This window comes from Saccostrea echinata, unplaced genomic scaffold (genome assembly GCF_033153115.1).
Source record: "Saccostrea echinata isolate AGI-Se365-2 ecotype Australia unplaced genomic scaffold, CSIRO_AGI_Sech_v1 ptg000011l, whole genome shotgun sequence".
NCBI lineage: Eukaryota > Metazoa > Mollusca > Bivalvia > Ostreida > Ostreidae > Saccostrea > Saccostrea echinata.
This window is the reverse complement of record NW_026889760.1, coordinates 1,218,876-1,237,942: the sequence shown is the minus strand read 5'-3', so window position 1 is coordinate 1,237,942 and position 19,067 is coordinate 1,218,876. Positions and strand designations below refer to the sequence as shown.

At 32.0% G+C, this 19,067-nt stretch overlaps 1 protein-coding gene and 1 long non-coding RNA gene across 2 annotated transcripts; both read right to left on the bottom strand.

Annotated features, from left to right (window-relative positions):
• Positions 1-311: 311 nt before the first annotated feature.
• LOC133184900 (uncharacterized) lies at positions 312-1,432 on the bottom strand. The gene is made up of 3 exons (XR_009720864.1): positions 1,373-1,432; positions 1,121-1,272; positions 312-562 (listed from the first exon to the last, which is right to left on the bottom strand). It is a non-coding gene; the product is annotated as an uncharacterized LOC133184900 (long non-coding RNA).
• A 15,669-nt stretch (positions 1,433-17,101) lies between these two features.
• Positions 17,102-18,533, bottom strand: LOC133184899 (cerebellin-3-like). Its single transcript, XM_061319973.1, has 3 exons — positions 18,243-18,533; positions 18,188-18,207; positions 17,102-17,543 (listed from the first exon to the last, which is right to left on the bottom strand). The coding sequence occupies exons 1-3, from the start codon at positions 18,504-18,506 to the stop codon at positions 17,102-17,104; spliced, it is 726 nt and encodes a 241-aa protein (XP_061175957.1). The 5' UTR covers positions 18,507-18,533.
• Positions 18,534-19,067: the final 534 nt, after the last annotated feature.

The following is a 19,067-nucleotide window of genomic DNA, read 5'->3' as shown; positions in this document are numbered from 1 at the left end:
AAGGGCAGATATCTCTTGAAAAATGTTTAAGGTGCAAAATTATCGGCTACTAATATGTTATCAGTCTTGTGAATTTGGTTCATATTACTTTCATCATTATCTAGCAATACATATTTAACTAGTTTTTATGATGTAAAATTGTTCAACATTCCTTCATTATACATTGAATACCTAAACAAAGTAATTTTGTAGATGGCCAGTCACAAGATACGTAAATTTCCTATTTTTTTAATATAATTAACGAATACCTTGGAAACGTCATGTTAATCGTTTCTCATTTCTCATTTGATTTCTATTATTATAATCCTTGTGCCACATTTCAACTTTCATGTTATAATAGTATTAACTGGTTTTGGGAAGTACATGTAGTTTTCAAACTGGACTCTGACATTTATTTTTGGACACAATAGAATTGGAAAATCAACAGTTTATATTTCAGGTCGAAACTACAATTCCTCTTACAATCTGCAGTCGTTGATGTGATGTGTATCTACTGGAATGACGATGTCATTTTCACTTACTGCATAAATTGGTAAATCTGATACAGGTAGGTTTTTGTCCTCTGTGGAAGAAAACATAAAACCATTAGGAGCAGTGAATAACAAAAGAAATATAATCACATTACAGCCGTAGAATATTATATTTTTGTGTTGTCGGCAGTTTAAGACTGTCTCCTTTTCTCTAAGGATATGGTCAATCAAACAAATAGACAATCGAAATAAAATATTGACTCTTCTACATTTAGGTTAATTTAAACATATTTAATAGAGACAATACTGATGCAGCCAACCACTTCATTTTTTCATGTTAAGAGTTCCTTTGAGTGTATTATGAATAAAAATGTAGAGAAATTACAAACGCACATTGTAATCTACTGATTAAAGATTATGACTATTTGTAGACAATTACAATTTGATTTCAGGGCCAGGCAGATTAAAAACTGACAATATGAAATTGATTAAGAAAAATGACTTGAAAGATAAAATACATGCATATTTGAGAAAGATATATGAGTAGTAATTTTTCATAGTACATTACAGTAGAAATGAGAGCAGACAATATTTTAACATATTGTAAACATGTCTGAATGAAAGACAAGAAAAAAAATCGAAATATTTACGTTTCGAGTCGATGATGGGTCTTCTTCGGCAGCAAATCTTTTTATACCACTTTCTCCTTATAAAACATCGAGGAAGAGCACAAACAAGAACCATGCAATGGGAAGTAATGCCGCTAGTAAAATCTTTTCAGTTTCATTGTTTTCTGAGTTATCTATAAATGATGAGAGAAAACATTTTATTAAAAAGCCATTTTGCATATGTATCTCAATCAGCTCATGTGTTAGGCAGTTTTGTATTGCTGTTTAGCTCACCCGATCCGAAGGTACAAGTGAGCATTTCTGGTCAACTGTTGTTTATCTGTCTGATCAAAATTTTACATAGAAATATATGGGGGAAATCCTAAAAAAAACATCTTCTTAAGAACAACAAAGCCATGATTAGTCATTGTAATGTAGATAATGAATATCAGGTAGATTAGACTTAATTATGTTCAAACCTTGACTCCTGTAGGAAGGTTTGGGTCACATTAGGCGATCCAATTTTTGCATAGACGTATAAAAGGGAAAAATTTGTTGATGAAGAACAGAAAAGCCCAAAGTGATTCAGGTGAGCTTTGTGGTCCATGGGCCTCTTCTGTAACTTTTTCTATTTATTATACGATGATTTATTAATCTACCTCCCAATGATACATGAACGAAAAGGCTAAATTGGAGTCATAATTTTCAATAATTCCATGTTCTTTCAAATATTTATTACAACGGCATGCCCACATTTTTAGCTAATCCTGAAAAAATAGTATTTTAGATTCAGGTCGTAGAAATTATTATATGTACATATGCTGGCCTATATCTTTCTAAAACGTCAAAAAGATAAAAATAGTCATTTAAACTGAAGCTAAGTTAAACTCTACAGACTATGATCTAATCACGTACATGTAGTTATGTTTACGTATGTTAAAGAGCACCTGTGAGATTGTTTGTTTTAATGATGACCGAAAAATATACTTAAACACGTACATGTAATGTAAAAACTGAATAGTTTATTATGTGTTTTATGGGGTAATATATAACGTAGATTGGACAACATGGTTATTTGAGCATAATCGGCATCTCAATAATTGTGGATTAACATCTGTTCCAATGTAAGCTAACATACATGTTTCCCATAAATCACAGAACCATACATTATTTCAATTTTTTTTAAAAATGCATCAGAGGTAATAAAAATTTCCTACCTTCAGTCATTTACATACCCGTAGCTGTCCGAGACTTTTTAGACATTTTTTTTAAACAAAAGGTTCATAAATTGCGAAGTTCATGTAAGTATCCATGTTGCAATTTTATGTACTCCTTTGTTGTGTACCACAATTTTTCGTGGTTGTCATAAAACGATAAAAGACAACACAAACGTTTACGACCTTTAAAAAAAGACAGACATAGAAATCAATAAAGCGCCCGGGAATTCCTTCGTTGTTAGATAAAGTATAAGGTAAAGTCAACAATCTTGACACGTGATATTCAACTTGAAAAACAGTTACATTGAGATAAAATGTCGTACTTTCTACTTGCTTCCTAATTTGCAGGTAGATAATTAAGCTAAACAGTTTTGAGGAGACCCAAAGTTATCTTCTGATCTAAAAGAAAACCGGCAGTATATATACATTGCATATATCCACATCTTTATTACACCAATAGATCCTCAGATGATCGTACATAGATATCATATTGCCATGTTTTCAGGCTCCAAATTTACTATGGGTATATATAGAGACACAGAAACAAATTGTTTTATTTTGTCCGCATAATATAATATGTAGAAATACCTATGTACATGTATAACGTTTATAAATTATTTATTAGTCCTTTTAGTGTCAACAGCAGATTAGGATCTACATTGCACCTTCTGTGCCCTTTACAAACAGTTCTTTTTATCATACTATGGTTTCCAATGTTATACTGTAATTTTCTTTAGTAATTTAAATTTAAAGAGTTTTTGCCAGAAGTTATAAAATCAATTTTTTTAACAATGAATATAATTTTTATTTTTCATCTATACGCAACTTTAAGGTGTGAATTTTTTTTTTTTGTAGTAGAATTACATTTTATTGTATATTCAAGTTATATTTAATATAATTTCCAGAGATATCATCATTGATATAAAGATATTATATATTGTTCTGAATATCCAAAAAATAAAAAAAAAATCAAAGAAAATTAATGTCTGTTAAGTGTCACTGTAAAGGACGTGTCACACTATCACGATTTATGCTACGATTACTTACGAATTAAAAAAGTAGAAAATCGCCCTTCATCGCCAGGTTTGTCTGGTGATTTTCCATAGCGTGTGGAATTTTTTCCTGCTAGAAAGGTGTGTTTACGATGTCTGTGCGACAAAGTACGACGTTTATACGATTTAAGTACGAACTGAGGCGACAACATTACGAACTGTTTACGATATTTCTACAATTATGAAGGATTAAACGCGGTTACATACGATGCTCGGACGGAAGACTACGATATGGCACGATACATACACGATATTCCTACGATTAATGAAGATTTCTTACGAATATGCATGTAATGAAATGCATATAGAGGAAATGTAGAGCTGTTTGAAATTATTTAACATCATGATAAAGTTATTTGATCAGGGTAAAAGCTACAGTGTGGAGCTTTTGATTATGTTCAATCTCTTCATGAATTTATTGAACACTGTCTTTGTAGTTTCTGTGACACATGCATTTTCAGTTCTTTCTCTTTTCTTATAGCTTCTTTCCTTTTATTATAGGGTATTTTGATTTCGACAGAGTTAACATCAGACAACGTTTTCCTACATGTATATCTTATTAAGTCGTAGTTCAATCGCATAGACCTCGTACAGCACTTGCCATCAATCGTCCCTTTTTGTATCACATTCGCGGGAATGTCGTACTTAGTTCCCATCCATTTGAAGAACACTCGCAGTATCTCGTAGGACACTCGCAGTAACTCAAAGGACACTTGCAGTAACTCGTAGGACACTCGGAGTGTCGCGAGTACTACGAAGTTCTGCGACAGTCGCACAATTGTCGAAGATTTCAACGACTGTTTGTACAAGTGCAGTGCGAGTGTTGTGCGATTTTCTATGAATACTAAAAATCAAAGTACTGAGAGTACTGAAAGCCGCGCTTTAATATGCTAGAGTATATTGTCTAATCCTAAATTAGTACATATTTGAAAATCTTCCTTGTTGACCATTGATATTTAACAGGTAGAGTTTGTATGATTACGATTAACAATAACCCATCTACCAATAATTAAAATTAAGGGTCCAGAACCCAACGTTAAGACCCCAGGATAGGATTTGGTGATATTTTGAATGAAAATACATTTATACCTTTCTAAACATTAAGCTCACAATTGTTATGCATGGTGACAGTGCACTTTGAGTGGTTTTGCTGATTCATACAGACACATAGTATCGGAGGAGCTAGGGGTGTCACCATTTTTCAAACATAAACTTTTACAATGGACAATGAAAATTGAAAGGTTGATTGACTCTTCGCAATCAAATTTAAATTAGAACTTTCAACTCACTCTTCGTAATATATACCAGGTATTTGTCACGAGCGACGAACAGATTTACTAGAAGCAAAATGAATTGTCTAATTTTAATTAGATTGTACCCATCATTTTATTGTAGCATATTAAAATTACAGTAATTTGATAATGTATTAATGAAATTCGAAATGTGAACATAAGTTGTAGCCCACCCCTACTCCTTCTCCAATGGAATAGGATTCTCGGGTTTGGACAATTTTCCTTTTTTCTCCTTTAAAAACGATACTACATGCCTGTATTAATCAAAAAGAAATATTCTTTATTTTTGGTCCTCCAGGAAACCAGCTGCACGAAAATTATAATTATCTAATTTTTATGACATGAATATGAGTCTAGTTCTAGTTCCAGATTCGGCCAAAATGGTCATTGCCTGAGAAATTCATGATAAATTCAGGTCTTTATGGCTCGTACATAGATGGCTCTTCATTCTGAACAGAAAGTTTTGAAGCAAAGACTAACCAACTTTTTCTGAAAAATTATAATGTGTTGTACTTAGATAAAGACTAATGAAATTTTTATATGTTGTATTTTTTAAATTATATATTAACATAAACGTTTTTTGTTTCCCAGCACCCTTGAGAGCTTGCATGTGTTTTTAGACCAATTTTTTTGGAATGCGCGCGCACGCTCAATATACTGTAAAGCGTTTTGGGAGCACATACGAGATGAATCCAAGGTGAGAAGTCTCGAACAAAATTTTCACATTCAAAACATACCATTGACTTTTCACTAAAAATTTGATCTGAATTTGTAAGCATAAAAATTTTCGACGCTAAATTGATTGTTCAATGGGTATAAATACATAAACATATTCACATGAAATTTCTATGTTAAAGTTTACATTTTTATTTATTTATATTCCATGCTTCACAGAATATAAATCTTTATCTCAGTCATCTAAATTAAAACTTTTAAATTAAAATATTAACCAAATGGAATCGCATTGTTTATTTCAAATTATGAAAGAAAACAATTAGTTTTGAACTTCATTTAAATCACCTTTTCACAAGGTCTTAACCATTATAAGGATTTTTGTTCGAAATTATTTATTAGAAAGGAGAAAGTTATTTTAATTGCATTCAGAGTTATCGAAGTAATACCGTATTTTCAAACTCTTTTCTTTAAACGCATTCAAATTTTCACTTTTTTATTTGAGTAGTTGTTGAAAACATTTCAGCATTAACAGTATTACAACTGTAATGCTAATCTTCGTGAATATTTACATACATACATCATCAGGCTAAAAAAAAATTGTTTCCGGTTATACCCGACTGACCTCCTACACATTTTTTTTGAGAAAATTACGAGTTTCCGTTACTGTCTCTTTGTTTTACGAATTCGTACTACGAATTCGTAATGGCGGCGCACTTGTTTGCTGCAAGTAGTCGGTGTTCGCTGTTATTTTATGCCGTTAATATAATCATAAAATCATCCTTTTCAAATTATTTTGAGAGGAAAAATTTAATAAATTGTTTCCTGTTAAGCCGTTTTCACAAGATCAACCCTGAAAATATCAGCAGGAATTAACACGGGATCGTACCAAATTACATCTGATAAATGACAACCGATGTTTTGAAATTCATTATTACATTAAATTTCTTGACATTCAAGAAACATTAATGCTATACTGATCTTAAAAACAATTACAGATATCACGACATTGTCAATGAGCTTACTGTTTATACATGCATCACTGACGTAAATAAATATGGGTCAGACTAATTATGCTATAATATTAGTAAACGAACAAAAAATGTCATACATTTTTTTTTAATTCTACCAATAACATATGGCTAGTGAGGGGAATATACAAGTCATTTGTTTTATTTAATGTCACTAATTTAAACATTTAAGGTCACTAATTTAAACATTTAAGAAAACAATTATTTAAAAAAAAAATATTTGTCTGTCAATTGCCAAACTTTTTTTTTTAAAGAATGTTGAACCATATGGTTTGCTGATTTTTCTTTAGATAGATTTGAATTAGAATTTAATTTAAAAAAAATTAAATTCATATTGGTTTAATAATTTATGTAATTTATAATAGTTAAAGTAATGCACATATTTTTAGAGATATTCTTTAAGTTTCAAACAAACAGTACTTTTATCGCCAACTACATTGTAGGTACACCAGATACACCGTGTGTCAGGCGACTTAATTCAGGCATAACGCACATTAATTCTTCAAACTCCAATTTACTTATCTATTTATTTGCTGAAAGACAAAACAGAGAATATAACCACTCACATTACATCGACGAAAACGATATGAAATTCTTTAACAATTCAATATAGGCAACCTGTCGAAAAGCCCGCGCCAACTGAAAATAGTTCGCTTACAATATGCATTCAGTAGCGTATGTGCACAAATTGTTATATCACGATTACCCTAATAAAGTAAATATCTAATTCCTCTTTCAATTTAATTCTCAAACAAAAATATTGATCAATTAACATTTCCGTATATTGAGATGTTAAAAATATTTGTTTAAGTATTGTCTTTCAACGTGACTATTTTATTTATCGGAAGCGTCTGCTTTGACGCTGTTAGGCTTTTTGTTTACTTTTCTGAACATGTGTTATTTATAGTAAGGCAGTTGATCACGATGCCTACAGCCAGGACTTTGCTTTCAGCAAAGCCCGGCTAAAAATCGTGCTGTGTCCATGATTGTTTTGAGCATGCTCAAAACAATCGTGGAGTTTTGCGACTTGCTGCGATTCAACACGATTAAGGAAAATATCCTACGACTACCTCTACGATCAATCCCGATTTGCTGCGATTTTTTAATTCGTAATGAATCGTAGCTATAAATCGTGACAGTGTGACAGGGATTTAAGTGTACGGGATTTATTGTTAATCTAAGTAAAAAGTAATGTTTCATAATGAATCAAAGTACTTAAGTGTATATCTCCACTAACCAATGATAACATTTTGTTAAAATATCGTTTTATGTTATTAAAATTAAAGTCACTTGTATGCTACTTGCATCATACTCACACAATAAATATTATTTTCATAACATGCAACTGGCTTTATTTAACTTTAGGAAAAAGAAGGGGGAAATGGTCACCCTGTCTCTTCAAGATTATTATGAACACATAGATGGTAAATTCAGAGAATTTTTTTTATTAGTGCTTATTCAGAGATCAGAGGAAACTAAGCAAGCCCACGTGACTCCGATCCTGGTTATAAAAGCAAAAGATAAGATGACTGAAACCCCATTTTCATCCCAAAATTTAATTGCGATGTTTCTTGAAACGAGACAATAGTTCATAATAAAAGAGCTGTTGCCATTAAACAAATAATATCATTTTCATAACAAACCACGCCAGACGCGCATGGACGAAAAGCTAAAAACTGTCACAGGTTTTGGCCTATGGTTAAAATCTAAGGATTCAACAATTTTAAATAACATTAAATTTAAAGAAATTTCATATTTTCTTCTCCCTATTGAAGCTTGAATTTCAGGTTAAATCATTTATTGCTTCTACAACATAAAATTCAGTAGCTGCACAAGGTTGATCTTTTTTTTCTTGACCATAAATGTTTTAAGGTTTTTTGAATTAATACTACGCAACAAATTTAAATTCAGTGGAATGGCTTTTTAGAGTCTGTAATGGTGGTATCATTAAAAAACAAATATAACATTGTGTTGGAATGCTTACACATGTTTAATAATTGTAAAGTTATTATAAACAGCAAATTAAGGTCAGAAAGAAGGGAATCACAGGAATTCATGAAAATGAAAAAATGCTAAGCATGCATAAGTGAAATCATAAAAAAATCAAGTTTTTATGAAAATAATTTAACATAGTACTTTGACTACGAAAAGAAAGCAATAATTTCTACATACTGATACTGATTCAATGGTAAAAAAATCTTACATCAGGTCTCATATACAAGGGCTGTTCGGAAAGCTCGCAGACTTCTCTCATAACTCTTTTACTTAAAGGCATATGATATCCTTTGGTAGACATGTTTTAACAATAATTCGAACGGTTTGAATTTAAAGTATCAAATATACATTTCAAACTTATTCAGAATTTAAAATTACGAAAATGGGATCAAAGAGCAGGTCAAAATAAAGTTATTTACAGTTATTTATTTAAAGTTATTTATCTTGGATATCGAATATCTGAAACATAATCTTCCATCGTGTTCATATTCTTCTTCGCCCTATATTTATAGTCCTGCTGGACACGTTATTACTGGTGACGTAAATAAAGTTAATAATGAGGACCTTAGATCACTAATTTTAAAAGGTCCTAAATTTAGGGAACCCCGATCCTTCAACTGGCGTCGGAATTTCATAAATATTATGGATTCTGTAGAGGACTACGCCAGGCGATGGGCCAGACATGAAAAAGAAGACCTTGAGACTTTGTCAGAATGGATTAAATGTATCAGATGTATGTTAAAATCGCACATTAAAAGATTGAGGGGCAATATGAAAACCATCTATCCTTCTGTATTTAATAATCCAGAAGTGAAAAAAGAATTAGATAGATTACATGATCATGGTCCCTTCTGACAAAGCAGGTAACAACACTGTCTTTGTTTGTAAGGCTCATTATATTAAATGTATTTTAGAGGAACTTGGATTTAATTCTACAAGTGGTAATCCAACTTGTTCTCATAGTTCCCTTTCTAAGGAAGATATTCTTCAAAATCATATGTCAGTTTTGAATATTTTTGATATTCCAAACAACCAAAATGAATTTGAATTACCATATTTATATTGGATTCCAAAACTTCATAAAAAATCCTTACAAACAAAGATACATAGCGGGTTCCAGTAAATGTTCAACCAAGCCTCTTTCTTACTCCTCACTAAGATATTAACAGTAGTGAAAGAGAAACTTCACGAGTACTGTGCAACAATAATATATTCGAGAAGTGGTGTAAATTAGATGTGGATACTTAAAAATTCCAAGGAACTTTTGAAAAATTTGAAATTTCAAGATTTTACCAAAATCAACAGCTTAAAAACTTAGGACTTTTCAACTTTGTACACAACCATTCCCCACGATAAATTAAAGTCCAGGATTTTTTGATATCATTGACAGATGCTTTTTCAATAAAAATGGAACTTGTAAATATACTTACTTTGTCATTGGTCATTTGCAAAATTATTTTGTTGAAAACATTCTGATTGTACACACAAGTACTCTGAAGTTGACATTAAAAAGATGTTTGAGTTTCTGATTTACAATATCTATGTGGTTTTTGGAGACCAGGTCTTCCAACAATCTATTGGAATTCCCATGGGTACCAATTGCGCCCCGTTATTAGCAGACCTTTTTTGTATTCATATGAAGCAGAATTTTTTCAAAATCTTGTGCGTGAAAAGAAGAAAACACTTGCTGTGGCCTTCAACTCGACATTTAGATATATCGATTTAGATATATCAATTAAAAATAGTTATTTCCATTCTTATGCCGATACGATATATCCTGGTGAGCTTGAGATAAAAGATACCACAGAGTCTGACACATCTGTTTCATATTTGGATATTTTACTTGAAAAAGTCGTTAATGGTAATCTAACAACAAAGCTTTATGATAAACGTGACGACTTTAATTTTTCTATCGTCAACTTCCCTTACTTATGCAGCAATATACCTTCATCACCTGCATGCGGGGTATACATCTCTCAGTTGATTCGATACGCAAGAGCAATCTCTACGTATGTACAATGTCTAAAACGAGGTAAATTATTGACAAATAAGTTGATGAAACAAGAATATCAGCTCTCTCGTTTAAAGTCATCATTTCGTGTTCTATGGTCGATACAATGACCTTGTCAGCAAATACAATTTATCATTGAGTCAAATGCTGACTGACGTTTTTCATACTAATTGTTAGGCCATTATTTACACACATGACAAGGAGCACACGGCGAGTGTGACCCGTCGGCAGGGGATGCTCACTCCTCCATGGCATCTGATCCCACCTCTGATGTTTGGAGGTCCGTGTTTTCTCTGCTCCTATTTTGTATTGTTTAATGGACTTTTGAGCTTGAATACTGTTCGTTATCTCCATATATTTCATTACAAACAATGCAATTCATAATTTCTGTAGTAATATCTCTGTAAAGTGGTGACACAAAAATGGGGAAAAAAAGGTCCACAGATGTTCATAGTAAGAATTGTAACATCATTTCATATGCCTAACTGTGACTTTGAAAAGAAACCATTGCCAGAAGATAGGTATTTCATTTTGAAAAAGGCAAAATAGATGACGTCATAGAACATTGCGGATCATTGACTAGAAATGACATTTTGTTTTGCATCCAAGAAAACTTCATCAAAAAATTTAAATATTTCTTTTTTAAATCTAAAAATGCTGGAGGAAGCAGAAAATATCAAATTGATGGCACATGAGATTTTTGAGTGGTAGAGAGTGTGTATCGGACGTTATACGATCTGTTATGAAACGGATTATCAGTAAAAATATGATCAAAAGAATTTAAAACGTCATGGAAAGAGAGAATCTTTGCTGTTGCTTATCTGATTAGACCAAAATTACACGGTTAAAAAGTTACCAAAAACAACAACTGACAAACTTATGCTAGTTAAACCATTGGTAGCAAGCTCAATGCAAAGTGGTATATTTTTTTTTTAAATGTCGATATGGCGCCATATTGTTGGAAAATGTTTAGGGAGAGTCTTTTTGAAAACCTCATTACTTTATGTTTTTGACGTAACAGTACTGATAAGTGTGTTCCTTGATAACAAATCATATTAATTAAAGAATTAATTAAAGTGAGTTTTATTTAATTATTTGGAAGAAAACTTCACACATCAACAAGAATTACTTGTACGTTAATATGCTTAATTTAGATTTCTTGAATATAACAAAGACTGATATTGTCCTGCGAACATTTCGAACAACCCTCGTACACCATATTATAAATTTAACCTGAATATTTCTCAACTACACTAGACAAAATTGCTAACGCACCACCTATTATTCTTGTTTGTGAATTGATCATTTCCCTGATTGGTATTAGTATATAAAATATGCCATCTTTTCCAAAACAGTTGGATTGACAAATGTCTTGGTGTCATGTCAAGACCCTTAAAGGACCTTCTTGTCCGAAAACCAATTTCCCGACGTGCACTGCGCACCGTTTTTGCCAAGATATGAAGTTGGTGATTACCGATGGTGGTCCGTGACGTTGCGACGGGAGCAGTCTCCCACATTAAAAAATCAAATGATATACTAGTACCCTGATTGACTACCATATAACTTATTAGTCATCCAGTGTCTTGGTGTCCCTACCAAATCCACCCAACTTCCGGTTGCCCCAGTATTGTGGAACAATCTTGAAATTATTGCTTGGTGCTCACTTAATGCCGTCGATATCTATTGTAAACATTTTTATGATTGTTAATTCATTTTCAACAATTTTTCACCAGAGAAATTCACAATCATTTAATCTTTATATTTTTCACAAATTTCTTCAAAGGAACACCCTGCAGACACCATACTGGCTGCCTTAGCACGCTCTTCTAGAGTCAAACGCCGCATACGGTGTAACTTTTTTCCTGAGTTTTTAATTAGTACAAGCATTAAGACCACAACCACAAAAAAAAAAAAAAAAATAGAAATTTATTCCACCAAAAAAGTATAGATATGATTTTAATTTTTTCTATGAAGTGGTTACGCTTCAGTAATCATTGTTTTTATTTATCAGTTAAAGCATTTAAATGTCCCATTTTTTTTAATTAAAATAACATAATTATATATCAAAAACATCATAAACAAGTTTTGAAAAGAAAAATGTTAATTTATTTAGGTGGTGCGTTAGCAATTTTGTCTAGTGTATTCCACGATTATCTGAATCGTCAAGAAAAAATCGAAAAGAAAAAAAAAAACGGTTTTTGATACCATAGTTTGAAAAATTAAAATCCGTGGAGGTAATTGATTCGTGGGTTCTTCATTCCACGAAACTGAAAATTTTGCATGTACCTGTAAATGTGGCATATTGACCAACCATTAGTATTGCATAATTAACAGTGTGAATTCTGTTTAAAGCTTACGTTTTTAATGAGCAAGATGTATGTGTAGTTGAGTTTTAAAGACGTATAAAGTGTTGTAAAAGAAAATATGATTCTTTACTGTTCTGCATTCTTTCTTTAAGTTATTTATTTTCTTGACATGAACCTGTCAGATTTATTCTTGGTGTAAAGGTTATAACTGAGCTAAAACATACAAAATATTGGAAATACGTGAAGAAGAGTGTAGATTGAGGTGATGTTATCTTTCAATAAGGAACATTTTGAAGATTTTCTAATTTCTTTCATCCAATGTTTGCTACTGGGTTCATAAAACAATTCTTACAAAAAAATACTTATTTGCATGAAGAATGGCATGTAGTTCATCATTCTTGAGTTGTGACAGAGTACAGAGGCAATTATGTATGAAAATGAATCATGTAACACACTATTTTTCCATTTATCTAGGAACAAAAATATACAAAGTTTATATAAACAATTCATTTTGAGTCTTCCCAAACTGTACTGGAGACATGGTGCATGATGTCCAGTCTAAGTATGTATTTTGACAGAATAAAATATCAAATAAAATTATAACACTTTCTTCATTTTTGAGGTCCTTTTAATTATTTTTATTGTATCATATAGACAGGAATATAGAGAATTTACACATGCAAGTTCTTTGCTTACATGTATGATCAAAGATTGTTTTCTGTTGCTCTTTCCCTTGATTATGCATATTCAATAGAATATTTAATTTCAGTGCCAAAAAAGGTTAGAGTCTAACAATGCCTGAACGAATTTCTGATCAATTTGTAAACAATTACATTTTGATTTCAGGGCTATGCAGATTGTTCACTGTTCATAAGGTAAAAACAGGAAAAAGTAGAGTTAATAAACAAAATTGGCTTAAAACCCCAATACTTACCTATCTCATAAATATATATTAGTCACATTTAATATACTCGAATTCATATTTCATTATAGGAAATATATGAAAAAAAATGAAATAAAAGGGTCAAGTCAAGATAGGCATTTTTTAAACATGTTTGAACGAGAATACAAGAATATAATTTAAAATTACATTTACGCTTTGAGTCGATGATTGTTCTTCTCCTGCAGCCACTTTCTCCGAATAAAACAGACTAGGAAGAGCATAAGCAAGACCCTGCAGGCTATGGAAGGCTATGGAAAGTAATGTGGCCAGTAAAAAATTTTCTCAGTGATTTTTGCACTATCTATAAAATATTAGAGAAAGGGATATTAAAGATATTTTCTATTTCAGGAGAACTGAGTGTTTGATTAGCTTTTCAAATGCTTATTCCCACAGTAATTATCACTCATTATGCAACAAGATAAAGAATTACCCTACGATTAAAAATCGCTTGCTAAAAGAGTAATGAACAAAAATATTCAAGTGGAATCCGATAAAAACTCAGACGTTTTATCAATTTTACAGCACAATATGAAAAGAAAACTGTATGCATTTGATCTTATCCAATGTAAACGGTCTAAAATGTCTTGGTTATACATGTAGGAAGGTTGATTTGTGTATGGGGGTAAGATTGGATGGGTTGAGGATCTCTGCAGCACAATACTGGAACGCTTTCTTTAAGGAAATACATGTTTCTGTACATTTGTATTTAACTGAAACGCTTGTTATATTTTTTCTTCATACATTCATACAATCATTTAAAATCATTCCATTCCATCATAGTTTATGTCTTTATTACTTTTTACAGAACATGGTGTTTGAGTCAATATTGACACGAGAAACACACAAAAAATTCACGTGTAAGGTAAAACGTTCTAAGGCTTTTGGGTCGCACACCTGACCACATTAAACGGCTTCTTCTTTTCTGCAGATTAACATATGTTACAATGAAACTTAAACATGGATGTACCCTCATAAACTACAAAACTAGAAGTTATTTCTTTAAACAATTTGTTTCATGAAACAAAGTTAAAACAGATTTCCTACCTTATGTTATTTACGTACCTGTAGCGAAATGCGAACTTCTTGACATTCTTCTCAAACGAAAGGTTTACGAATTGCAAAGTTTATATACAGAGTGTGGATCCATGTCGCACTAGCATATATTTGCATGGTAGCTATAAACAGATAAGAGATCTTGGACGAATAAATGTTTACAAACTTTTTTTTTGGAGATAGAGACATGAAAATAAAGTGAACTTGACAATGTGTGATATACAACTTGACATGCTGTAAAAGCCCCGTTACCTTCTGCTTGCTTCTTAAAACAAGCAAACTGAGACTATTGCATTAGCAATACTAGTCCCCTACAGGCAAGTGTAATCTGAAAATTGAAATTGCCATAATTCCGTCTAAAATCAATGAAGCAAAATCAATCTATAACTCATCAAGATAAAGTCACATATTAAAAATTAGTTCAATATCTGCAAGCATTCAGAAAAAAATTGCGGAAAAACCAAAAAAATTAAAAAGGTCATAATTCCGTCAAAAAATTATTGAAGCGGAACGAAATGCAAACTTGACCTGTAACTCATCAAGATTTACTCACTTACCAAAATTCAGTTCAATATCTGCAAGCGTTTGGAAAAAAAAGTGCGGAAAACAAGTGGGACAGACAGAGAGAGGGACAGACAGACAGCTAGACAGACGGACGGACAGACTCAGAGGAAATCTATAATCCCCTCTGGTTTCACCGATAGGGGAGTAATAAGAACTTTTTTTACATAATGTGTTGTGTAACTCGTGCATTGAATTTAAAAGGAGTTGATTAAATATTCAGAGTTAAGGAAACAATGATTATCAATAGCTGATTTTGGTGTGTGACTTTACCTTGATGAAGTTTGCATTCCGTTCCGCTTTATTGATTTTTGACCGAATTATATCATTTTCAAGTTTGAACGGGAACCAGAATACACTTGCCGGTAGGGGACTAGTATTGCTAATGCAATACTCTCAGAATTCTTGTTTTACATTTTAAATCTTATCGAAAATGTCTATTAACAAGTAATATATATTTGTATACATGTATAAACACGTGTTTATCCTTAAAGAATAGTACATAGGTAAAGCCATGTTTAAATCTTCAGATCTACAAGTGGTATATAAAATGACACAAACACAATGTTTGTTTTTTTTAATTTGTAGAAATACTAGTAGAACTTCAACGTTTCCACTCGCCAAACATCAAAAACCAAGAATTTTTCAAAACTTAACCCTTTCATATTATCGCCCTTTAGAATATACATGTATGAATGTTTAATATTCATAAATCGTATTCTGGCCTTTTTTTGCATTTTGTATAAATAGAGGAAGTACATTTACAAGCATTTTGTACGGACGAAAAATAAGTGTATACAGATTCAAAATAATCAACATCATAAGTACATTTAAAAGTAGTTCCAAATGGATGGATCTATTATTTCTTTTGGGTAGCTTCAGATGCCTGTCAAGCATAGAAATTGATTACTTAAACTTGTAGTTTTACAAAAAAAAAAGCAACGTTTGAACATTCACGCATTATTACGATTATTAATATAGGAAAAAATTAATTTATCAGCCGTCAAACGTTGAAAAAAAAATTAGAAATATCCATCATTATATTCCATTGTATTTATGGTGGCATATATCTTCCACCTCTTGTCAGATGAATATGCCGACTTGTCAGATGTCGGATATTTTTTTTCAAATTGTCAGATCTTTATGTTGTCAGATATTAAGTACTACATTCCTAAATATACGAGGGGAATTTATTATCGCGTAATTTTGAGAGAAGCATAAATATGAAAACTTGCTAGAACGTATTATTGATTTGTTAGATAATTATGTTAACTCGTCGGATTTTCGTGACGACTTGTCAAATCCTTTTATAGATGTGTAAGAAAAGAATGGACCCACTGGAGATGGACACGTTTTCTTGCTTAATTTTAAACACTTAAATAAGTGCCAAGATATCAAAAAGACTTGACAAGTCGACATAACTATCTGACAAGCAGTGAATAGAAGATACACAGGACGCTAAAGTTACTCTTCCAGTCAGTCAGTTTCTCAAATGACCTGTTTGGCTCAAAATAGCACAGATTCAAAGAGAGAGAGAGAGCGTTTGGTATTAAATACCTCAAAAATCACCTTAAACTCTCTGTTATTGTGACATTTTCTAACCTCAAATGCACATTTAACATACATGTACACAAATGTTTAACGAAAAAGGAATAGTAACAAAGTACCATTTAATTAATAGTTTCTTGAGACCAAAATCATTGAATCCTTAAAACTGCTAAAGTATTCCAGGGATATATACATGTATAAACCATATAAATCATACCCCTTGTAGTTACAGTAACCTCATCTTTCGTAACGAGTTGCCTTTATTAAAATCATTTGGTCAAATAGGTCTTTCTCTGAACTGTAAATAATAAAAATATGCATATTTTCCTTCTATTATTTATTTTAATGGCAAGACAAACACCATCCAGAAAAAGTTGATCTCATCAAGTTGTCACTTCGAATAGATCCGACGGGGACGTACGTTTTGTGTGTGCGTGTATAAATAACGTCGTTCTTCTGAATAGAAAGTACAACAGTTCCCGTCACTCCTGCATAATCACCTCCACCTTGAACAAACGTAACTCCAACTGGCTGGCTATTAAGAGTGATTTCAATTGACATATACTGATTACCGGAATTAGTTACTGTGAATGTGTTCCATGTAAACACATATACTCCAGCCACAGGAGCAGTAAAGGTTCCGGAATGTCTACTATATCCGTTTCCAATATTGGTCACTTCATGATCGTAAATAAGGGTGTGGTGGACACCTGGACTGTTTTCGTTTGCTGACATGTAGGCGTAGAAGGCCACCACAGCTTCTGTTGGAACCGGGACTATTCTGCTGTCTGTAAAACCGCTGTGATTTTAGTATTGATAGAATATTAAAGGAAACATCTAACCGTACATCAATAGTTTAATAATTTTTGATTCAATAAATTGGTTTCTTATCTTGTTCAAGTCTAAGACATCTAAAGGGTTGTTGACCTTCAGAAAACATATCTTTCTTTAATTAAACCCTATTTTATTAATACATGATTCTTTGATTATTTATAAAAGCAATCAAGTTTAATCTACTGGCATTGGTTAATGTTAAAATCAGGCGTTTACGAATATGTTTACGAGGAGTGTTCCAAAAATAATGTCATTTCACTTTCTTCGCCTGAAAATCTTGTAAATATTTTACTGAAACCACACTGTTAGATTGTTTACTGATCCTTAAGGGAAGAAAAAGGTGAATACAGGCCATGGGTGAGTACTTTGAAGGGTAGGGATGAATAAAATGATCAAAAATTAATAAATTTGGATGAAAACAGCCAAGTGTCATTATTTTGGGACATCCCACCTACGTTTAATTTTCCCCTTGTATGCTAGGAAAAAATTATTACATTTCAACGAATTTGGTACATGTAATTGTAAATAAACTAGAATAGGTTATTTTATTCTACATACATTTTCTGTTTAAATCGTCAGGTAGACGTTTATCACCACCGCTCTTTTTTGCTCTCCTGGGCTCCAGTAAACTCATTATTTCGCCTTTCACAAGATTTTCTTTTGACAGGGTTGTCATCTTTTTTATGAATTCATCTCTTTCCTCAACATTGCCTTTTAGACTGTTTATTTCATTCTCTTGGTCTAACAGTTTTTGTTCTTGGATTTCAATCTTTTCGTTTAAACCCATAACGAGCCGCTTTAAATCCTCAAATTCCTCCCGAGATACCACACCTTTATGAATATTTTCTCCCGATGAAAGCCCAAGGATTCCCAAGGAGAGAATGGAAAACAGCAGTAAGCCTTCGTATCCCATAACAAGATTCTTGCAGTATGGTTATGTATTGAAAACACAGTGTACGTTGTTATCTATGGAGAGTTCTGTAGAACCTTGTCTAGGTCACCTTATTATATCATAGAACTCTTATCTTTCTTAAATATACATCCCGCATTATAATTGACCGGATTGTTTTGTTTCTTTTAAGGGTCTAAAATTTTGCATTTGAATTGCAATTTTTATACACATTATTGCATTCTACAGAAATCTTGAGGCTGTCTCACACTCATATACACAGTTAATCTAATATTAAATAATTATGTAATAAGCGTCACGATTTCAAGTCCTTAGTTTACTTTCTTACATATCAGAAAAGATAGAAAAGCTCCTTAATAACAAAAAATCTTGCAATACATAAAACACACAGTAGGTGTATGTAACATTTACGTTTCACTGTTGCTTGGCAGTACATAAAACTGTGAGCAAATGGTATCATTTTCATAACAAACCACAATTACACACACAATTGTAGACATTATTGTTTCTAAAAGAATTCAGATTTCATAATCTCCTTCAGTAATTTTTGAATTTCAAGTTAAA